The sequence below is a fragment of the Aedes albopictus genome, chromosome 2 (assembly GCF_035046485.1).
Source record: "Aedes albopictus strain Foshan chromosome 2, AalbF5, whole genome shotgun sequence".
NCBI lineage: Eukaryota > Metazoa > Arthropoda > Insecta > Diptera > Culicidae > Aedes > Aedes albopictus.
This window is the reverse complement of record NC_085137.1, coordinates 97,422,253-97,447,270: the sequence shown is the minus strand read 5'-3', so window position 1 is coordinate 97,447,270 and position 25,018 is coordinate 97,422,253. Positions and strand designations below refer to the sequence as shown.

Sequence of the window (25,018 nt, the reverse complement as noted above, 5' to 3'; positions counted from 1 at the left end):
TTCCACAGATTCCCTGGTGGTCATGAATCATTAACGTTTATTGCTCCCCCCAAACAGGGTAGCCGCGTTATCATGAAGATGGACGTGTCCTACACGGACCACTCGTTCATAATCGGCCGCGGGGGTAACAACATCAAACGCATCATGGAGGAAACGGCGACCCACATCCACTTCCCGGACTCGAACCGATCGAATCCAACGGAGAAGAGCAACCAGGTGTCGCTGTGCGGCAGCATGGAGGGCGTCGAGCGGGCACGTGCGCTGGTTCGCATCTCGACGCCGCTGTTGATCTCGTTCGAACTGCCCATCCTGGCCCCGGGAAAAGCCCCACCGGATAACGAAACACCGTTTGTCAAGGAGGTGGAGAAGGAATTCAACGTGCAGGTCATATTTTCCACCCGGCCCAAGCTGCACTCGTCGCTGGTGCTGGTCAAAGGCTCGGAGAAGGAGGAACTGAAGGTGAAGGAGGCCACCCGCCGGCTGATGGACTTCATGTGCGAGAACATTGCGGTAAATTTCACCCCGATCGGTGCCAAACGATTGCTTGATTATGAATTATGATAGCTAAATTGTAATTTCTACAACAAATTGTTTTTCGCTTTGCCTCTCTCTCGCCGGCGTACAGAACCAGATACCCGTTCAGATGCAGCTGGAAATTTCCACCCAACATCATCCGATTGTGCTGGGGCGGGCTTCAGGCAATTTGCGAGAAATTATGAGTCGAACCGGGACACAGGTAGGTTTCATTGGATCGAGATGCACTCGATGCAGGTACAGACAGCTTAGCCAATTGATGAGGGTGTAGGGTTGGAAAATATGGACACATTAGTGCTCTAAAAACTGTTTTAAATCATTATTTCGTGATATGTGTATATGTAGTAAAACACTATCATTCTTATTTAGTAAATTTTGTGCAAAATTATGAGCATGTTGCGAAATGTTCTATTATGATTTTTAGTCTACAATAAACAAAAACAGAAAAAAACTACTTTGTTAAAGTGTAGGATAAAAAACTGAAAACCAATGAACCACAGTCGATCCTATACTGCTCTTACATTTATTTTTGTAGAAAAATTCACCGAAGAAAACATTGTTTCACACTTTCCTCCCCAAACTCTAAAAGTCAAACTATATACAATTTTCTTCGAGAATTTCTTTCTTTCACTTAATCATTCATTTGAAGGCTCATACGCCATTAGGCATAACGGAGCCAAGTTCATTTGAAAATACTACTCGAGAATTTTGCCATGTAGTATTCTTGAAGCTTACCTTCAATTAGATGCTCGTTTGAAAATGACCACTAATGGTAATAAGTCAGTTAAATTTTCCTATCTTAAACCATCAGACACTGAACGGCATCCCATTATGAGCCTGCATCTAAACGATCAATTGTTTTATTCATCGCTAAGAGATTTTCCTGTAACAGCACTGAACAACACAGCCCTCACAGTCTATCTCGTATTCACTTTCTCCCATGCAGATAATGTTTCCGGATGCAAACGATGTGAACATCAAGCCAATCAAGCGCTCCCAGGTGACCATCACAGGCACGATAAATGGCGTTTACCTGGCCAGACAGCAACTAATAGTAAGCAATCCCCATCATTCCTGGAAGTGGCGCAATTAAAATGAACAATCTGACTCCTTCATCCCATTGTCTTGTTCAAATTGTAATGGAAAATCTGTTTTCAATTAAACACAGGGAAATCTTCCGATTGCGTTGATATTCGACTACCCGGAGAACACCGTTGATTCCGAGGAGATTGCCAAGCTGATGTACTCGCACGATGTTTTCATTTCGGTCCGACAGAAATCCCGCCAGAGCACCCTCTGCATCGTCATCAAGGGGATTGAGAAGTTCATTTCCAATATCTACGAGGCACGCCACGAGCTGCTCAAATGCAGCGGCCCAAAGGTGGCGGCCGAAGTGCCCCGGTCCTATCTGGGACCCAACGAGCAACCGCAGAATTCCCAAAACGTATCCCAACTGTTGGCCGGTCCAACTCCTCAACCGTTTTCTCCTCTTTCGCCCATCAATCCATTGCCCTTTGCGACGAACGCTTGGCCATCGCCAACCCCTCCGCAGGAATTCGCACTGAACCAGATGCGCAATCAGTTCCAAAACCTGCAGATGGGAACGACCAAAATGCATCACCCGCTGGCGATGCCCCCAGGATTGGGAAAATCACAATTGCATGCTATGAATACCAGGGTAAGTTACTATTTTTGTCTTTGTTAGTGACTTTGTTGTTCATACCCGCCATTTTTTACAACTACTTACCCTAATGAACACTTTACTCCACTCCGATAGACGCATCTGCAGGTTCCCGGAGCACAACAACAGCACCATCGTCTGCAGTTAGGAGGTAGAAGTTCCGATAGCAGCGGTATACCATGTCAAAACACAAGTAACAGTAGCGCTGGAGGTGACCATTCCAGTGGCTATCACAGTCTCAACAGTTCACTGGATCAACAGCTTCAATCGATGCCGGGTTCTTCGGGGTCAGCTTCCTCGTCGCTCATCAACAGCTCACCGGACACGAGTGGAATCGGCAGCATGGCTTCGCTGAACCGATGCCGCCATCTTAGTTACAGTGACAGTCCCCAGTACCAGACGGATCTCTCGGACCAGCGGACGCCGATGGCCTACGAGCAGAAGGTGAGTCACGGCTGCACTATTGCGAAGTTGCCCATTACTGATATCGCTTTTTTCTCCGCAGAGCACACTCAACGATACGTTCGTGTTCAACTTTGACCCACGTGTCGTTGCCGGCTACAAAGCGATGCATATGCCGCCGCAGCAGGGCGAACTCCGGACCCCGACACCATCCTGGCAGGGATTGGGTCTCAGTCAGACCTCGCCGGCCCCGCTGGAGGCGTGCGATCTCAGTTGGGTTAACAACAGCGGTGGCAGCAGCAGCAGTAGTGGCAACGAATCGCGCCTCAACATGACTACCACGATGATCGAGGTCACTCCGATGCGTCAACGTGAACAGCTATCGCAGTACAATGACGTCACATCCATCCTGACCAGCCTGGGCCTGGAGCATTACATCAGTGAGTGACTGGATTTCCCTGTGTGACCATTTTTCGATGATGATTAAATTTGTTTCTTCCGCAGAAAACTTCATCAACGGTGAAATTGACATGACCGTGTTTCAGACGCTCACCGATCAGGACTTGCTGAATTTGGACATTAGACCGTTGGGCGCCAGGCGTCGCATACTGATGGCCATTCATGACTTGTATACGCGTCAGCATGGGAACCCTTTTGCTAACATGTCACCGGCGTCGTCTTCGTCGTCGATGTCTCGTTTCTCAGGATCAGCCGCTCCTGGAGCAGAAAGACGAACCTCCAGCGGTCAGTAAGGGAGTGCCGATGTGGGACGATGATGGTGGTGAGTAGACAACTTTTATCCTACCTAAATTGACTGTAACAGCAGGTTAGATTTACCAAGTGGCTGTAACCTTTTGCCTAACGAACATTCGATAAAAAACCCAAATTAATCCACCTAGTGGTGATAGTGCCTTTCTCTTCGAATATGTTCTCACAATCTTTCCGTCGACGTAAGTGAAAGTGCTCCTAAATCCTGATATTTTTTTTTAAAGAAAAGCAAGCATTTTATCAAAGCCATCATTGAATTGACTTAAAACTTATTAATGGCACATGGTCCGACGTTATGTTCAACGTATATGCAGAGCTGAATAATATCAGACTTCTCAGTTGACTGCTTGAGCACCTTCACCAACACTGGAGGCTGATCAATATCAAGACGATACTAACAAGCTAAGATATAGGTTTTTACACAATAACAGATCACTTTGCGGTCTTCGACAAAGTTTTTTTCTGCATATTTTAGGCTATATTTTATTGACCGTTGAAAGCAAGAACAATAGGTAGTAATTATAGTGAGACGTCTGGTTGTATGTGGGTTTAGTTTGTAAAGGATTTGTTCGCTTACACATATTTATCGCTTGCATGGAATTTATTTACTTTCGTAGTTCCGGCGAAGTACCAAACGCTGGTTGTGCAACTCTACCGGCAGTCTCTAATGTGATATGAGCCTATTTTCTAATTAACCGTTCCTCAGGTTATTAAAAAAGCCGTGATGTAATGTATCGCATGGTACATTTGATTACTTTCGATGCGGTACCGGAACAGGTTCCCGCACTACCAGGTCTCCCAAATATAGTCTGAGACTATTTCATTGCTTACGAGCATTAGGTTACCTAAAAAACACGATTAGCTTCATCTAATACATTTGACCACTTCCAGTGGGACACCCAGAACTGGTTTCGGGACACTACCGGTTGTCTAAAATATGATCTGAGGCTAAGTTCTTACAAATCGATCATTGTTCAGAAAAGCTGCTATTTCATGTACTGTCAAACCCTGCGCATTCATCACTCTTTAATACGACATTTTTTAATTCGACAATGTCACAATGTAATACACTGTAAATACGAATGATTCGATATTGTGCTGTTACTCACACCCGTAGCGGCTCCTCGTGCAGCTGCTACTTCCGAAAGTTCAAATTGGGTGCTTTCCGACACCTGATCCGTTTTGTGACCAACTTCAGTGAACTTCGGAAGCCAACAATCGTAAAAGGAACAAGCTATCAATTCATACCACCACAATATCTGTAGGATTTGTATTCAAAAACCAATCCTACAATCCACATTGGTCGGGCTCCATACAAAGGGGTGGCCAAAACTCTTAAAAAACGAAATTGATATTTTTAAACTTTATTTCACCTTATAACAAAGATAATGTATTGTAGTTTTATGATTCTTAATTAAAAGCATACCAGCTTTTGTATTTCAATGACATTTTCACTGCCAAAGTGGCCTAAGTCATAAAATTGAAAAATGAATTATTCGAAAAAACTAAAATAATAGTATTTTGAGAATGGAATACATGTTTTATGTTATCCAGCATATGAAAGCTTGTTATTGGACTGTTTGAATGCACGCATGGTGCAAAACTAATATGTCACAAAACTTTTCAAATTTTCATATATTGTACCTAAGAAATTTTGGTAGTTTTTAAGTTAAAAAACGGTTCGTGTCGTCACGTGTCGCCGCAATTTCGAATAGTACATCTTAAACATCATGCTTAGGGCTACATAAAAACGTTTAAATATTTTGCAGAAATTTGCAGTTTTTCGAATTAGAGATATTTAAAAAAGTCATGTTTTTTCATATATTTTTTCATTATTTTTCCATTTTTGACTGAAATAATATTTATTTTCCCACATTTTTCGAACGTTTGGAACAAACTTTATTGGTTTTGATCGAAAGATGATCATTAAATTAAATTCAAATTAATTCTTTAACAAAAAACGCAAAAAATGTGGGGTTTACTGATTTTCACTGTTTTTTTGAAATTATTGAAGTTACGTAATTTTTGAATACCCCTTTTTAAACACTAAAAATACTATATAACATATCTAGACAACCTATAACTTCGATTAAAGTCGGGGCCCGTGGCGTCGTGGTCCACACGTTCGCTTCATAAGCGGATGGTCATGGGTTCGAACCCAGCCCCGGCACTAGCTATTTTTCGTCAGTTGCTCTTCCCCCCGAGAGCAGCTGACACCTGACCCTCTTCGGAGCATATAGCTCTAACGGACCCGGAATTTGGATATCGGCGAATCGCAACTCATAATGGACCTCCAATCGGACTGGAAAATGAACAGCAGCCACACATCAGCATCACCGTGCTCATCATTCTACCATGGACAGCGTAGAAAAGTGAAAGAAGCAAAAAGGCAACCAGTTCAATAAAGTAGAATAGAATAGAATACATTTAGGCGCTGTACAAAGTGGAAGTGCAGCGTCCAATTGGAATCGCTCACGTAATACCCTAGTGGACAAAAGAGCTGTAAATTAGGTTAAGTGATTAAGAATAAAAAAAAAACTTCGATTAAGCACATAAAAGAGTTTTGGCCGAATTTTATCTTTTTCCGACCATTGTGATGTGTAGTAATTCCTCCGGAAGATCTTCCAAGACTTCCACATAAATTCATTAGGGATTAGGAGTTCCTCCAGGAACTTTTTCTGGAATTAACCAAAAATTATACCAACAATATAACGAAAAATTCCTGCTGGAGTCCTAGCTAATTTTTTGCAGAATCTTACTGGAATTTCTCCAAGCCTATTTTTTGAACATTGCTTCAATATTTTCCGACAATTCCTCAAACGATTTCTTCTATATCGAGGATAGCTCCACAAACTCATAAATGCTTCCTCTGCGAATTCTTCCTATTCGTGCAAGATTTTTTGCACGAATTCCTTCAAGTATCTCTCTCAAAATTTTTCGATCTATTCCTCCAGGAATCTTCTCCAAAATTTACGAGAATCATGGGGAAGACATTTCACTTGTGGTTTTGAAAAAATTCAAGTGGACTTGTGGGAATTTTTGTGGGATCCATACCCGAGCAAAGGTGGATAACAAAATGATAACAAGTTCTGTTACCTGGTTATCATTCGTTTGATAATTGAGTTTGTTATCATTTAGGTTGAATTAAGAGCCAACATAACAAAAATGATAACTCAGATATAGTTCTCGAATACCAAAATGATAAGAAGTTATGTTATCAATGAGTTCAAGTTGATAACTAATTGTGTTATACAATATTTTGCTCAACATTATATTTAGTTATCAACACGAAAAAATACAGCTGATTGATAACTGATTTTGTTATCAATCAGTTATCAATCAGTGCTATTTTACCGACCAAAATAGAAAAAAATCTTCTTTACCGACATCACCACCTATTGAAAAAAGTTTCTTATAATTTACAACCAATATTTTCAACTATTGCGCCCGGGCGGGTCTCGAACCCTGATCGAGTGATTGTCGGTCGCAGCCGATAGCCCCTATACCAACGGGACTCATTGAGAGTGATAGTAATAAAAGGCTACGCCTTCGTACTACAGTCGCATTGAAGGGGGAAATCGGAATCTATTTTTAGAATCAAGCTTCATCAGACTCTCAGTTTTGGGAAAGCTTTGAAATGTGCGTTTGGAAACAGATAACGTATTTTGTTATCATTTAGTATTTTTAAGTTATCGCTATAGACCAAAATTATCGATAACTAAATTTGTTATCATCTGGTTGTCATCAATTGAAAAAGATGATAACAAAAATAACAAAATGATAACATCGATAACACAGTTTATTATCAAAGTGATATCACTTTGTTATCCGCCTTTGCTCGGGTATTGGGATCACGATTAGATTGCGACTCGTAGCTACATGTAGGAGAAATTTACTGAATCAAGGTGATTGTGTGTAGTATCCTCCCTGGGATTCTTCCAGAAGTTTCTTTTTCTGTTAGATTTTTCGCGATGTTTACTTATGATTACTTTAGAAGTTCACTCTGGAATTCTTCCATTTCTATCAGAATTGCTACAGATACTCCAGACTCCCCCAGGAATTCCTTTTGATATTACTCAATGAGTTCTTCCCTGAATTCCTTCAGAAATGCCCCCACTCCTCGGAGAAGTTTTGGAAATTCTGGAGAAAACCCAGCACTCTCATAGAATCTCAAAAAAGGAAAAAATCCCAACTTCTACAGGATTGTCAGAAAGAACTCCTTCAGGAATCCCAAATAGAACTCCTGATCAATTTTAGAAGGAAAAAATATGGAGGAATCTCACAAGGAACTCCAGGAGAAGTTCATACGGAGATTCTTTGAACAATTCCTTCTGGAATTCCTCTAAATGTTTCATTTAGGATCCCATAATGAACTTCTTATGGAATCCCTGGAGAAACTTCTGGAGGAACACAGAAAGAACGTGTGGAGGAATCTCAAAAGATATTCCTGCAAGAGCTCCGGGCATAATTCCTGGAGGATTCACAGAGTTCCTAGCGGCCTTCCGGAAGGTATTCATAAAGAAATCATAGGCGGAATCCCGTAAAGAATTCCTGGAGTATTTCAGAGAGAACTTCAGATGGAATCCCTTTAGAAAACTAAAAAGGTTTTCTTTAACTGCACAAAATCACAGAAAGAACTTCTGAAGGAATTGTGAACAAACCCCAGAAACCTAGAGGAATTCCTGGAGGAATCTCGAAAAATATTCCTGGAGGTGTCCCAGAAAAAAAGAATCCCAGATGTAACCTTTTTAGGAATCTCATAAGCATTTTCTGAAAGACTCCCAGAAGGAATCTCTGAGGGAGCTCTGAATAAATTTTTGGAAGAATCGTAGAAAGAACTCGTTGGGGAATCACAGGAAGAACTCCTGAAGCAATCCCAGGAACAATTCCTGGGACAGGCTCACAAAAAACTTTTGGAGAAATTCCGGAAAGAATTCCTAGTCCGTGAATCTTTCTGTGGTTTGTTTCGGCATTTCTTCAGAAATTCTCTCTTTGATTTTTTAAGGAGTTGAAGAAATATTTTTAGATTTATAGAGGCATTCCTTTTGCTCCATAGAGTTCTTCCTAAAATTCCTCCATTTGAGGACTCTATCTTCTTAAATTTCTCCAGGAGCTCTTTCTATGATTCCTTCACATGTTGCATTCTTCTCGGATTTTATTCTAGGATTCCTCCCAACGTTCCTTTTTGGATTCTTTTAAATGAACCAGGAGTTCTATCTGGAATTCCAAAATGAGTTCCTTCTGACATGCCTGTAGAAGTTTCTTCTGGGACTCGTCAAGGAGTTCTTCTTCCTTCTCCTGAGATGCCTTATGAAGCTCTTTTTTAGATTTCTTCTTAAGTTCTTTTACATGAATTTGCTACCTATGATAATAAAATATAGACTAAAGTGTGAAGAAAAAAATATGTCGAACACCGTAAAGTCATCTGTGATTGCGAAAGACGTTATATCCTAGCTTGAAATCATCGTCTTGATGTTGATTGGTCTTCAGTGATAGTGAAGGTGCTCAAACAGTCAACTGAAAATTCTGATATTTTTCAGCTCTGTCTATTCGTTTAACGTAACGTCGGAATATGTTCAATTAATAAGTTTCCCAATTTTATTAAAATTATTGCTTTTCTAAATAAGGTATTCTCAGGATTCAGGAACAGTTCGCATTACGTCGCCGGAAAGATCATGCTTTGGAATGATGGCCCATGCACAAAAACTAGCTAAACAAAACAATAGTCGATGATTCCAAAAACAGGATACGAATTCTAGATCGCCCGATAGGTAGGAGATTGTCCGCATCACGACGGTTTCAAACCGAACGGACTCAATAAATACCAAAACTTCCGTATGACATTTTTAAGTTAAGCAAGGCCATCTTGACTAGGAAACCTTGACCGATTGAACCCTTGAAAAGGCCCCATACGGACCGAAACGTCGGAAAAAAATCGACAACTAGTAATTTCGATTCCCCCAAAAGGCTGAAGCCAACATTCTGAAGCAAAATCATCCCAGTCGTATCCCAACCAAAAAAAGATCATGAGTACATGTTCGACGAGAAAGGCACTATCACCACTAGGTGGATTAATCTGGTTTTTAGATTTCTTCTTAAGTTATTTTTACAAGAATTCTTGGGGAAATCTCGAAACAAATTCCTAGAGGAACAAATTTCTGGAGAAACCTCAGAAAGGAATCTTGTAGGAATCTCGAAACGAATTCCTGAAAGACATTTCTTGACGAATCCTGGAACTCCCGGAAAAATCTTAGCAGGCATTCTTGGCGAAATTTTTTTTTCTAGAGAAAGCCGTGAATGGGTTCGTGGAGGAATCTTGGATGAAACCTTTTAAGGAATCTAAGAAAAAAAATTCCTGGAATAATCACAGAAATATCTCCCTGAGGTGCCTCAGAATGCATACCAGGAAATTCTGGAGGAACCTCGGAACAAAGCACTGGAAAAATCGCGGAAGAAAATTCATTAAGGAATGTCGGAACTTCCGGTAAAATCTCTGAATAAATTGTTGACGAAATCCCGGAAGGAATCTCAAGAGTAATCTCGGAAGAAGTTCACAAAGAAATCCAGTAAAATCCTTCAAATATTTACTGGAGGAATTCCACAGTAAGGCGCTTTGGCTCCTCAGCAAAATCTTATGGAAGAGCCCTGAGAGAACTTCTGAAGAAATCCTAAATCAACCTCTCGAAGAATCTCATAAATAGCTTTCTGAAGAACCCTGCAAGAAGTTACTGGAGAAATTGGGAAAGGAATTCATGGAGGAATAATTGATTCAGTAGAATTTCATCTAGCACGTATACTGCCGTGAATCGCAAGTCAGTCCCATCTGCATTTTGGCAAAATTTAGTTAATAGCAGTTTTCGATCTTTTTTCGGATTATCTTTCAGCTGCGTGAATAAAAATATATAGTTTGTTCAGTAAAATCGAGAAACAACACCAACTCAGATTGTCCCATATTGAAAAGTAATCGCAAGTCAGTCCCATTACGAACTTGTTAACCCTGCTGTACAAAACCGAACTTTGTTTTAGTCAGTTTTATATTTTTCACGGTTTCTTTTGCACATTTGAAACATTTTGTGAAAGTTTCATGATGATCACAGAAGTCCTCAATTAATGATGATTTCTAGAAGTTTCACATAGTAATGGAATTTGAAAACATTTGAGTTCATTTTCTCAATGCCTACTTTTTACAGATGAGTCTGACTTGAGATTCACGGCAGTAGAATAGTTACTGGAAGTTTGCCCAAACCACAAGCGAAATGTCTTCCTCCAAAGCAAAACTCAGGTGGATTTTTTTTGTTTTCCCCTGGCACTACTTACTTCAAAAAATCATAACTCAAGAACGAAGCATCGTAGAAACAAAGTTTTTTTTAGAAAATGAGCAGGATTTCTTATTCCAAAAATTTCAGCGATCAAAGCTTATGAAATTACCTTCTCAAATTTTTTTTTAATTTTCCACGAGTTTGGACATAGTTTTTTTCCGGCTTTTCTTTATGAACTTTCTCAACGGTGAAAAATTTTGTGGAAAACATTTTCCATTTCATATTTTTTTTTGATTCCTGAGAAAATTTGCTTTCATTTTCATTAAAAAACTTTGTTTCTACGATGCTTCGTTCTTGAGTTATGATTTTTCAAAGAGAAGGCTTTTATGGCACATTTGAACAGTTTTCAACAAAATTGGCCATAACCCAAAAACGAAAAAAGTGCATTCCAAAAATTTCAGCGATTAAAGCTTATGAAATAACCTTCTCAAAAATATATTTTTTCGAAAATTTTCCACGAGTTCGGGCATAGTTTTTCCGGCTTTTCTTTACGAATTTTCTCAACTGTGGAAAATTTTGTGGAAAACTTTTTCCAGTTCATAGGGTATTGGTTCCCTTATTAAGCATGTGGCTCCCATTTTCATCCCACGAAAAACAAAGGATTGAAGCGTTGTTTGTTTTGTTTCTTATTTTTGTATTTTTTGTTAGAAGTGAGCACCCATGAAAACAAAAAGAACGGAGTCAATCGGTGCCGTAATCGCTTGTTTTCGAATAGGATGAAAATGGGAGCATGAGATTACTGATGGCACACATACCCTATATTTTTTTTGGATTTCTGAGAAAATTTGCTTTCATCAAAAAAAAAACTTTGTTTCTATTCTACGATGCTTCGTTCTTGAGTTATGATTATTTTAAAGTAAGTAGTGTCAGGGGAAAACAAAATAAAAAATCCACCTTCGTTTTCCGGAAAAATAGGTGACCCTGAATTTTGCTCATTTTTTTTGTTCATGTATCCATGAGCCCTGCCTGTGGAAAAAGTTTCATGAAAATCTGAGACCCTTTGGCCCAAACCCGTATGGTAATAAAAAAAATCCCCACGAGTTTCTTCTAGGATTCCCCAGAAATAATTCCATAAATACCTCTAAGGATTTACTTTGAAAAACTCCTTGGAAATCTTCCTGGGTCCGATTTTTTCTAATCATTCTTACAGGGCATTCCGAAGTGTTATTGAGTCATGTACCAAACAATTAGAGTCAGGACAGTTAAAGTTAGCCGAAAGACGAGAGACGAAACGAGAACATTATTTTCCCCCTGATGAAGGCATCATCCCTAAGTGCCGAAACGTTGGGTAGATAATAAACCCGTTTCAAGAATAAAGACTGCGTAGCTACTAAAAGTTCAAACCTACAAATAATGTTTCAGTCAATCTCCTTGTTTTTTTAGAAGTTCTCCAGAGATCATCACCTAGTCTACTGAAATTCAAATTATCCCAAGATAAATGAAGCTCCTCCAGAAAATCTTTCAAAAAATAGTCGAAGAAATATGTACTCCGGATTTATTCATCCGGAAATTCTTCCGAAAACTCATTTATGAATTGCTAAAAGAACTTTAACAAAACCTACTCTAAAAATTTCTCTAACAATCTATTCTCCACGAATTGCTTCCTTCCAAGTGTTTATTCCAGATTTTTTCCACGGATTTGTCCATAAAATTTTCCGCGAAACCTTTCAAAAGTTGCCCCTAGGATTACTCCAGATATTTCTCCAAAAATAATTCCATGAGTACCTTCAAGGATTTATCCCAGAAATCTACCATCGATTCTTTTAAAAGGTCCCTGCAAGAACTCCTTCACGAATCCCTGTAGGAATACATTCCATCCAAGACACCTCCAAAAGTCCCTTATAAGATTTTTTTCCAACAATTTTGAAAGGATTTTCTGCCAAAAATCCTGAAACAACTTCTATTTTTTTTATTTATTAATGACACTTTACACTAAAAAGTGCATTCGTGTCACAAAACAACTTCTACTAGAAAGAGTGCGTTGAGATTACAGAATTACAGAAAACCCTGAAACAACTGCTAGAGAAATCTTTTGGAGAATGAAAAAATGACAAAAGAAATTCCAGAGATATTTTAGGAAGAATTCTTGGAAAGAATCCTGGCAAGAATTTCTGAAAACAGTTTCGACTGCATTCCTGGGGAAATTCTTGAAAGAATTTTTGTGGAAATTCTTACACGAATTGCTGGATACCTATTCAAAATGGAGTCATCAAAAATAACTTCTGAAGAATTTCTGTAGAGATCATTGGAAGCATAACCGAAAGTATACTTACAAAAAGACCTTAAAAAATCTTGGAGAAATCTTTGAAAAACTTTCACAAAAATCTTTATAAGAATGCTTTACAGAGTTTTCTAGAGGATTTGTTGAATGACTTCTTCAATGTTATCATTCGATTAGAATGGGTAATTCCAATATGTACTCCTCAAAAAATAGTCTTCAGTCCTGAGCACCCATGGTAGTGTCGTGGGCCAAAAAATAAAATAAATTAAAAGTTATATTTTTTTATTCTTCTATTTTTCAGGTGAAGCAGAGGAAAAGTTCAATAATCATCCTAGAGCATTTAAAAATACTGAATGGCATGTGTACCATCAAGCAGAAGAAAATTAATTAAACAGGCGTTTAATTAATCGCTTCTTGCAACAATAATTACCCTCGTAGTACTCTTCGCGTGGCAAGCGAATGTCATCCAACCGGTACCAATTGAATATCGATTCAGCGAAGAAACAACATCGCCGATGCCGTAAGGCGAACAAGGAATTGCATGTGAAGGTGTTTGTTCGCACAAACCCGATTGGAATCTTCCTCTCAAACCGGACGAAAATCTTCCACTACAATGTATTTAATTCGTGTTAAATCCTTTGCGGATTTCATCTCCTAACGAACGCGAGCCACCATCTGTGTGCAATTGATCCGGAAAAGATTGTGCCTCTACGACGACGACGACATTCACCCAAAGAAGCCCGCATTCAACTGCAACGGCGATGAAATATTTTTAATTAAATGCAACATTTCCCTCCGGCTGCTGGCAGTTGGATCACCGAACTATGGAAAGCATTTCCTCACCAGACCAACGTATTTCCGTCCACATCTGCATCACCACCATCTATCGCCCCAATCTGCATTCTATTTATTCATTTTCAACGAACGGGTGATGCATTTTGCCACATTCAACGAACACACCGCAAAATTTCCTCATTTTTTTCCACTCTCACTCAAATTGCATGCATCTCATCAAACACTCACACTCATAGATAAGCTCAGTTTTAAAACGTTCCAGGAAGAAGCTACAGAAAAAAAATCCGCCTGTTTTCATTATCGCAGCTTAACCACTCTCGGGCGGACACGTCTTGGCTTTCCTATCTAATTATGTTTCCATACGGGGATTTCGCCATGACCGAGGTAATTTAAATAAAAATTCAATTTCAACGGCTTGGCCTCTTCCAAAGCCTGTGGCCGTTCGGGAGACCGAGAGGATGGAGCTGGTAATGAAAAGCCGCAGTGGGATTTTTTTCGCGTTTCTTCTCTAAATGAAATGAAACTTTGATTGTTCTTTTGTAAAGTCACAATTTTAAATAGTTTATTGTATTGCGATCAAAGTTTCTTTTCATTTAACAAGCAATAGGTTAACATAAGACATACACAATCACACACTGGCACTGTAAACCGGGATCCCCACTTTGTAACACTGTTTGGCTGCCACACCTGAAATTGTCGTTAGTATGAGTAGATCTCTATACGGAAACTGCGAAGGCCAACAATTACTAGAGGACCGGTTGCCGGTGAAGTTCAGATTCCATCAATAATTGTAAGCAATGAAGAATTTTTTAATATAAATTGCATGTTCATTCATCGTTCAGCATTTAATTTTTGGGAGTATTCATTTAGCGCTGTAAAGCGAGGTAACGAAAAATCATTAATCCTTTCAACAGTATTGACTTCTCTAGTTGTTTGCAAAGTTATTGACTATTGCTGCTTTAGGTTTGTATTCGAAGGATCATTCTTTATAGGTTTTGCTTTGTAATCCGGTGTTAAATCAATAAACAGCATGCTTCAATTAAAATAAACTTACCGTGTTTGTACATACCATTTAAGAAAGAAAGAGAAACATAGCATGGCAATGATGTGTATATCAAGCATAGCATGGCAATGCTGTGTGTCTCATGCAGTTAAAGAGTTGATTCCTTGATGTTTCTGCAGTTTCCCCGAGAGTGTACCTGATGGCTTTTGTAGTTAACATGCAAGAAATCTTCGAAATGTTCTTACCATCAGGCCACCACCACTTTTTGGTTTGTCATCAAATTTCCTTCTCGGTCATTGCACATGGTCGGCACTGGCGCAGTTTTACGTCGCGCACCATTGACTGTTGCATAAAACCTCCGCATATCGTTCTGATCGATGCTTCTCCACGTTTCAGCAATCACAATCTCTTCGTGCGTCTGTTTCGTGCTGTGGTTGATTCGTTTCTTTTCTACTCTTGCCATCCTGTGCTGCTACTGTGAGTTCAGCAATATTTCTTTTCAAGATTCTTCCCAAAAATATTAGGGGTATTCACTAAACAGATTAAATTGCTGCGTAAGCCATGATATTCTGCTTATTTGAAATGTTTCATGATTTTGCGAATGAAATAATCGAAGATTGCCTTGGTGATCGCGACGTTTAATCAGTTTAATCAGTTTACGCTGTTAAGTGAATCCCCCTATTGTTTAATTTATAGTTTCCCCTATACTGTTCAAGAAATTTCTCCATGATTACCTTGAAATACTGTCAGAAATTCCTTAAGGGATTCTTTCGAAATTTATTGAAAAAAATCGGATTTTTTTTAAACAGAAACAAGATTATTGCAGGATTTTCAAGTATGTTTCAAGCAAGGTTGGTTCAGAAATTGTTCCTGGGATTCCTTTAGTATTTATTTAGAAAATTCCTTCAAGGATTGCTATGGAAGCTCGTGCATATATTCTTTCAGGTGCTTCTTCAGGGCCCATATAGCCGAGGCGGTAAACGCACGGGTATTCAGCATGACCATGCTGAGGGTGACGGGTTCGATTCCCGGTCGGTCCAGAATCTTTTCGTAAAGGAAATTTCCTTGACTTCCTTGGGCATAGAGTATCTTCGTGCCTGCCACACGATATACGCATGCAAAATGGTCATTGGCAGAGGAAGCTCTCAGTTAATAACTGTGGAAGTGCTCATAGAACACTAAGCTGAGAAGCAGGCTTTGTCCCAATGAGGACGTTACGCCAAGAAGAGAGAGAGAGAGAGTGCTTCTTCAAACATTTATGTAAAAATTTCCCACCTGAATTTATCTGGAAATTTCTCAAGAACTTTAAATTTCTTGGTTTCACGAAGTTCCTTCATAGATTTTCTCGAAAGATGCAATTCAAAAAAAAAAACATTTTGACATTATCTAGGGATTTCATTAAGAAATGTAGATATGTTTCTTGGAACTCTTTCAGGAGTAATTGTTGAAAGAGTTTTCTTTGGGGCAATTCAATATATATAAAGATTCTCTCCGGCATTTATTGAGAATTTCCACTAGAAAATTCTTCCTCCAGAGATTCTGAAAGTGTTTCCAGAGGTTTCTTCAGAAGTTCCCCCAGGGGTTGCTTAGTGTTTAAGGACTGTATCGGAAATTAACTATAAACGTTCAAAATGCTCTATCTCGAAGCACGGTTGGTCTTTTCATTCCGGTTCTTTAAGAAATCTTCACAACATAGTTAAGTTTAGAACAGCTTGAAGAAATTTGGAAAATGTTTAGTATTATTGATAATTTGGTTCTATGAGTATACCACACAAAATAACAATCTGTACAAACTGCATTTTTTTCAATTTTTTTATCGTTTGAATAATTTGTAGTGAAAAAAAATTGTACGGGGAAAAATCTGGAAAATAATTATTATTACTGGCAGTTATGTACACATAACATATCACTCAATACCGACTTTTAAAATTCTTATTTTGGATAGAAAAACCTCCAACATTTGGAACATGGTCTATCCCAAAAAAAACACCTACTTTTTGGTCGAACTTCGACGCTCTGTTTTAAATATCTTCAGAGGTTATAAAATTCCGTTCTTTGGTGAAACTACCTCTTCAATATATTAAACACATACCTACCCAATTGAAAAAATAAATGCAAATTTTCAACTTTATGTATTTTTTTATTTGCGTAATCGTTCTTTGAAGACGCATAAAAAAGGGTTCCTCGAAAAATGGTCTTTTTTTATTTTAAGAATTGCCCTAAACTCAGTGCTGTCATGGTAAAATCAGAGCTGGTTACCCAAGTTACCCAAGCTGCGCCCCTTATGATGCTAAGCCCCCCATATAAATAATTCAGCGTTCAGTGTGTCGATCTTACGGTTTCCAAATTGAAGCAAATAAGAAAATTATCCCGCTCACAAAAAGTGTTAATCTTAGATGAGAAAATTGCGTTCATCGTATACCAAAAATAGTGGAATAATTTTTCCGCTTCCTAAAATAGAAAGTGGCGATCTCAGATTCGAAAGCAGGCCTCATTGTAAATGAATAACAATGTGAAAAATGTAGAATGATAACAACGCCTTTCAAATTCCTCTGAGATTCCTCCATGAAAAAGTACAGAATTTCTCACGAGATTCCTCCAGGGGGTGGAAGCTCAGGTAAAATATTATCTCCTGAGCGCCCATTAAAAACACCACCCCCGGCGAAGACTGGCGCTCGAGCCTAGCTATTTAGCACTGTAGTTGGAGGAAATGCCAATGCAGAACCCGTAGCTTCCGGGAAGGTAAGCCCAGCTCCCTGGGTTAGTGGGTTGGTGTCAGGCCCTGCGAGCCAGCCGTAAAAAAGACTAGCACCGGAAAATCAACAAGAGAAGAATGCGAACCGATACCAATGGCGACGACCACAGCGACGAAAAGGGACTTGCGATTGGAAGCTCGGTACGTGGAACTGCAGATCTCTCAACTTCATTGGGAGCACCCGCATAGAGTAATGCGGGGCAAAAGTTCGCACCTAACAGACTTCACAAAAAAAACTATTGAACGAATAGAAAATAATATCGTTTTTCTTCGTTAAACGGGTCCCTATCATGTTGCCTTCAAAACGTAGTACTAGATTTTTTCGCGTTCCTTTTGTAATTTTACTAATACAATTTTTAAAACAAGTACTCCAATGCGAACTTTTGCCCCATAGTGGGGGCAAAAGTTCGCATTATGCGGGGCAAAAGTTCGCACCTTGTACAGGGTAGTTTATTGGTGTGATGTTCATTTATTTCATGTTAATTCATGTTCATCTTTTCACTCTAGCCATGAAATCTGTTTATTTCTGTTCTTAGAATTACGACCCAACTGGAATACGACCTGGTGTTCAGCTTTTGTATAGAGTGTGTTTTATGAAGACTTCCACAACTATTAACTAAGATCTGTCCTTTACAGCGTTGCTGATGTTGTCATAACTCATTGTGGTGTAATCATAGAGATACATGTTGCACAAAATGCATGAAAAAAAAAATCAAATATGCAGCAAAACTGTTGAACGGGACTGTTATCGAATCTTATCCCCGTCAGTATGGTGATGGATTATAACTGTGAAATTACAAACTATCCCAAGTAACACAACTTGTTATAATAATGTAAATAATACATGATCCATACAAACACCAATGTTTTGTTCCAAATATAGGAAACGTATTTTCGTACACTTATATCACCGAAAAAGCGCAAAAAATGTCGGCTTATAAAACATCTTCGATGTTACCAAAGATTTTTTTCAATACATTCTTATAACATAAAACTAGTATTGAATATGTTTTCTGCAAACATCGTAAATACTTACTGTTTACTTTCAGAGAAATCATAATTTACCAAACTCACGCTGTGTAAATAAATATGTCACCTATTATGGTGCTATTTGGGCATGGTTCAAAATAAATATTAAGCCACTAATTTGATTTGGTATTTATAATCTGGATGTTTGATTACTATGAACTAATTTCATATGCCAGTCAAAATTTATGGTGAAATAAACACATTCACTCTTCCTTAATGCATGCGCTTTCCATCAGGTTGGAAACAAGAAGAAAGGTTTTTGTCATTTCTCTGGATTGCTTGAGAATTTGGAACAAATTTTCAGGCATGCAACATGGTGGCTTCCTGACACAGTACCGTCAGGAAGTTTTGGAATGCCATTTTCATTTATGTTGTATAAATGATGTACTTTTAGAATGTAGAATTTTTATCAATTATTGATAAGGAAATTATATTATTTCAATCAATGTTTAATTGTCACAGATAAATAGTTATTGGAAGAAAAAAATGTAGATAAATCAACAGCTGAAGTGTCAGTGTGAAACTTTATAACGGGCGCTGTAATCCATCTGTCCTGATAAAAAAAAATTCAAAATATTAGAAATACGTTCAAATTACATCTTATGGACACCTAAATAACATGTTTCTCGAATACCTTCAAAAATACATTGAAAAAACATCATTGCAACGTATTTTAAACAACCATTTGCATATTATATACATGGATGCGATTTTAGTTTTGGATACCTATTTTGAACATTAGTATAACAATAACAAACTCTGTGTTCAATTTGCGAAGCCAGTATCAGTAAATTGATTATTAATATTTCATGGGGTTAATTTAGTGCCTTTTCAGTGAGATTGAGCTGCCAGTAAGTATCGTAGTGACTTAAATACCCAACAAGGAATAATAAGTATCTGAAGTGATTATCAGGTGATAGTAGAACTGACATTGTGGTGAAGTAAAAAGTGGTCGCTTTCTTCTTCGCCTAGAGTGATTTCCACACTCGCCAACCGTTGTAAACAGTATTTCAATACCTCTGTTTACCTGTTGAGTAAATGACAAAGCTAACAAATGTGAATGTTGCATGCTATTATAGTATAATTTCTGGGTATTTTTTGTGTAAAAGATATTTAAAGATATTTAATGATCAAGACAGTGACATTCAAGAAGAGACTGTGAAGTGATAAACAAATTACGTAATTAATACTTGAAAATAACGTTTTAGTAACACATTTGGGAGAAAAGGTTTTAACTATGTGCTGCTAATGTTTTACAAATCATCTTTAATTGAAGCAGATGTTGATACAAAATTTTGTGTTATCAACGTTAAATTTACGTCATTCTAACTTGTGATGAGGTTGATTAGACTGTGTACAAACTTGTTTTTGCCAAACATAAAGAAAACACGATTTCAACACAAGATGTATTCAAATACGATTATAGTACTGTATTATAACATCTTTCTCAAACATTTTTTTTCAAAGATGTTTTCTGTGTTACTTGGGATGCTATGTAAGACCCCGGTAAAGTAGATGAACATAAGACCTTCAGAAACATACGAAAAGACACGACGAGGATGACGAAGAAAATGTTTTAAAATGTTTTTTCAGTCATTTTTCATTTATTGATTTAAATGCGTGAACATATCTAATGTTTGCTTTAGTTAGAAGATTAATTTTCTTACAAAACTTAGTTCAGACCCTCTGTCGCAACGATTTCAGGGTGCATACTACTCATATTATGCATTTATAGTAGTTTCTATACGAAATTATCATTGCTTCAAAGATTCTGTATTTATATTCATGTACTAGACTCAGAAATCTAGTGCGAACTTTTGCCCCACAGCTACTGCGAACTTTTGCCCCACTGTCGAGATTTTAACAATGTCCCTTTCTACAAGAAGCACTAGTAGTTTATTATTTATTCGAGTGTACCTCGCAAACTACTGTGGAATAACGATTCTCCGACATAAAGAGGTTATGAGATTCTTCTTCTTCCTGTTACTACAAATTCTTATTCCAAGAGGTTCTAAAATTCTATCAAAACCCCTAGAAACATACTTTTTCGCATAACCCTGCCAAACCATAACGAAATCGTTTCAAATTTTATTGACGAGTAGCTGACCTGATTATGTGTCGAACCCATACAGATTTGATTGGGTTCTTAACTCGTGCTCAGAAAAAGACCCACTGCGAACTTTTGCCCCGTGCGAACTTTTGCCCCGCATTACTCTACTCGCCGATATACTGAAGGACCGCGGGTTCGGAATCGTAGCGCTGCAGGAGGTGTGTTGGACAGGATCTATGGTGCGAACGTTTAGAGGTAATCATACCATCTACCAGAGTTGCGGCAACACACGTGAGCTGGGAACAGCTTTTATAGTGATGGGCGACATGCAGAGGCGCGTGATCGGTTGGTTGCCGATCGACGAAAGAATGTGCAGGTTGAGGATCAAGGGCCGATTCTTCAACATCAGCATAATAAACGTGCACAGCCCTCACTCCGGAAGCACTGATGATGACAAAGACGCATTTTACGCGCAGCTCGAACGCGAGTACGACAGCTGCCCAAACCACGACGTCAAGATCATCATAGGGGATCTAAACGCTCAGGTAGGCCAGGAGGAGGAATTCAGACCGACAATTGGAAAGTTCAGCGCCCACCAGCTGACGAACGAAAATGGCCTACGCCTCATCGATTTCGCCGCCTCCAAGAACATGGCCATTCGTAGCACCTTCTTCCAGCACAGCCTCCCGTATCGTTACACCTGGAGATCACCACAACAAACGGAATCGCAAATCGACCACGTTCTGATTGATGGACGGCACTTCTCCGACATTATCGACGTCAGGACCTATCGTGGCGCTAATATCGACTCTGATCACTACCTGGTGATGGTTAAACTGCGCCCAAAACTCTCCGTTATTAACAATGTACAGTACCGGCGGCCGCCCCGGTACGATCTAGAGCGACTGAAGCAACCGGATGTCGCCACCGCATACGCGCAGAATCTCGAGGCAGCGTTGCCGGACGAGGGTGTGCTCGATGTGGCCCCTCTAGAGGACTGCTGGAGTACAGTCAAAGCAGCCATCAACAACGCAGCCGAGAGCACTATCGGGTATGTAGAACGGAGTCGACGAAACGATTGGTTCGACGAGGAGTGCAGAGCGGTTCTGGAGGAGAAGGATGCAGCGCGGACGGCAATGCTGCAGCATGGAACTCGACAGAATGTGGAGCGATACAGACAGAAGCGGAAGCAGCAGACCCGTCTCTTCCGGGAGAAAAAGCGCTGCCTGGAAGAAGCGGAGTGCGAGGAAATGGAACTGCTGTGCCGTTCACAGGAAACACGGAAGTTCTATCAGAAGCTCAACGCATCCCGCAAAGGCTACGTGCCGCAAGCCGAAATCTGCAGGGATAAGGATGGGAGCCTCCTGACGGACAAACGTGAGGTGATCGAAAGGTGGAAGCAGCACTTCGACGAGCACCTGAATGGCGAAGATAATGTAGGCACGGAGGACCAAGGCAGCGGAGGAAATGACTATGTTGGTGCAGCAGAGGACGGGAACGAACCAACTCCCACGCTGAGGGAAGTTAAGGATGCCATCCACCAGCTCAAAAACAACAAAGCGGCTGGTAAGGACGGTATCGCAGCAGAACTCATCAAGATGGGCCCGGAAAAGTTGGCCACCTGTCTGCACCAGTTAGTAGTCAAGATCTGGGAAACCGAACAGCTACCGGAGGAGTGGAAGGAAGGGATAATCTGTCCCATCCACAAGAAAGGCGACAAGTTAATGTGTGAGAACTTTCGAGCGATCACCATTTTAAACGCCGCCTACAAAGTGCTATCCCAGATCATCTTCCGTCGTCTCTCACCTAAAGTAAATGAGTTCGTGGGAAGTTACCAAGCCGGTTTCATCGACGGCCGGTCGACAACGGACCAGATCTTCACCGTACGGCAAATCCTCCAGAAATGCCGTGAATACCAGGTCCCAACGCATCACCTGTTCATCGACTTCAAAGCGGCATACGACAGTATCGACCGCACAGAGCTATGGAAAATTATGGACGAGAACAGCTTTCCCGGGAAGCTGACTAGACTGATAAGAGCAACGATGGACGGTGTGCAGAACAGCGTAAGGATTTCGGGTGAACTATCCAGTTCATTTGAATCTCGACGGGGACTACGACAAGGTGATGGACTTTCCTGCCTACTATTCAACATCGCCCTGGAAGGTGTTATGCGACGAGCCGGGCTCAACAGCCGGGGTACGATCTTCACGAAATCCAGCCAATTTGTCTGTTTTGCGGATGACATGGATATTATTGCTAGAACATTTGGAACGGTGGCAGAACAGTACACCCGCCTGAAACGTGAAGCAGCAAAGGTCGGACTGGTGGTGAATGCGGCCAAGACAAAGTACATGCTGGTAGGTGGGACTGAGCGAGACAGGACAAGCCTTGGCAGCAATGTTACGATAGACGGGGATACTTTCGAGGTGGTAGAAGAATTCGTCTACCTCGGTTCCTTGCTAACGGCTGACAATAACGTGAGCCGTGAAATACGAAGGCGCATCATCAGTGGAAGTCGTGCCTACTATGGGCTCCAGAAGAAACTGCGGTCAAAAAAGATTCACCCCCGCACCAAATGTACCATGTACATGACGTTAATAAGACCGGTGGTTCTCTACGGACACGAGACATGGACGATGCTCGAGGAGGACCAGCAAGCACTCGGAGTTTTCGAGCGACGGGTGCTAAGGACGATCTTCGGCGGCGTGCAGGAGAACGGTGTGTGGCGGAGAAGGATGAACCACGAGCTCGCTGCACTTTACGGCGAACCCAGCATCCAGAAAGTGGCCAAAGCCGGAAGGATACGATGGGCAGGGCATGTTGCAAGAATGCCGGACAACAACCCTGCAAAGTTGGTGTTTGCTAACCATCCGGTTGGTACAAGAAGGCGTGGAGCGCAGAGAGCACGATGGGCGGACCAGGTGGAGCGTGATCTGGCGAGTGTTGGGCGTGACCGACGTTGGAGAGCTGCAGCTGCAAATCGAGTATTATGGCGGCAAATTGTTGATTCAGTACTATCATGAATTTGATGTTAACTAAATAAATGAATGAAAATGAAATTCCTCCAGGAATTCCTCGGGGAATTCCGCCAGGCATTCCTCTAGAGATTCCTCCAGGGATTCGTCGAAGATTTTTATAGGAATTCCCTTAGGAATCATTTTAGAATTTTCGTCAGGAATTTCCCTAGAACTTCTTTAACAAAATATCTTTCAGAGATTTCAGATCTCTCCAAGAATTCCTTCAGGTATTCCTTCTCTAATTCCTCTTGGTTTCTCCAGGAATTACTCCAGGGATTCTTCAAATAATTCCTCCAGGTATTTCAAGAATAAATTTTGCGAATTCCTCCAGCAGTTATTGTGTTAAAACCTTCCAATTTTCTTGCATATGTTCTTCAAGTTTTTCTTTGTTGAAATCGTACAAGGATCTCTCATATGATCCTCCCGAAATTTCTACAGCAATTCCCCCAGAATTCAACCTTAAGAAATTACTTCAGAAATTCTTCCAGAATTTTTTTGCAAAATTTCCTCCAGGAATACCTTTATGATTTTGTCCTTCAATTTCAACTAAGTTCTTGCAAAAACTTCACCATAAATTACTCCAGAGATTACACTAAGGATTCCTCGGAAAATTCCACTAGGGAACCCTCCAGATATTACTCAGTTATTCCTCCAAAAAATCTTTCAGGAATTCCTCCAGTAGCACCATAAGAAATTGTTCCTGAAATTACTCCAAAAATTCCTCCAGGGATTACTTCAAGACTTCCTTCCCTCCGGAAATTTCTCAAGAAATTTCTCCAAAGTTTCCAAAAGAAATTCCTCCATGACTTCATGCTGGAGTTTCTCCAGAAATTCTACGAAGAAATCTTTCAGGAGTTATTCCATACATTCCTTAAGAGATTTTTCAAGAAAGTTCTTCAGAAATCCATACAAGAACACCAGGACTTTGTTCCAGAATTTCTCCCAGAATTTCTCAAATAATTCCTCCAGAAAAACTCTCCAGAAACTACATCAGGAATTCCCCAAAGAAATCATCTTGAAATTCATGCACGAATTATTCCAGAATGAGCTCTCGGAATTCCTCCCAGAGTATCAGTAGAAGTACCGTGATTTCGGATGAAATTCATCACTCTACATAGTTTTGGTGTCTTATTTTTGAATACTTATCGATACGGTCAAACTCAATGCTTTAAAACAAGTACGACCACGGTTTTCATCAGTCAAATAGGTTTAAACTTCTACTGCAGTAGGGTCTGGGACCATTTGGGCACCTATTTTGGGCACTTTTTGCTATAACTCAGTCAATTTCAAACCGATTGACTTGAATTCTTGAAAATGGCTAGATATTGTGCGTATCTGATCGTATCTCAAAAATCAAGTCAGTCGGTTAAAAATTGACTGAGTTATTGCAGCAGTGCACAAAATAGGTGCTCCTGCCCAAATGATCCCAGACCTCACATTT

The 25,018-nt window shown here is 39.9% G+C and overlaps 1 protein-coding gene across 1 annotated transcript in view; it reads left to right on the top strand.

The window, feature by feature from the left end:
* The window catches only part of LOC109419785 (protein bicaudal C), a 38,947-nt gene extending 24,199 nt beyond the window's left edge, over window positions 1-14,748 (top strand). Inside the window, exons 5-12 of the mRNA XM_029852712.2 lie at window positions 58-510; window positions 626-736; window positions 1,481-1,588; window positions 1,703-2,212; window positions 2,312-2,659; window positions 2,721-3,057; window positions 3,122-3,398; window positions 13,227-14,748. Coding sequence (XP_029708572.2) covers window positions 58-510; window positions 626-736; window positions 1,481-1,588; window positions 1,703-2,212; window positions 2,312-2,659; window positions 2,721-3,057; window positions 3,122-3,369 — 2,115 coding nt within the window. The 3' untranslated portion in view covers window positions 3,370-3,398; window positions 13,227-14,748. The remainder of the gene's footprint in view (window positions 1-57; window positions 511-625; window positions 737-1,480; window positions 1,589-1,702; window positions 2,213-2,311; window positions 2,660-2,720; window positions 3,058-3,121; window positions 3,399-13,226) is intronic.
* Window positions 14,749-25,018: the final 10,270 nt, after the last annotated feature.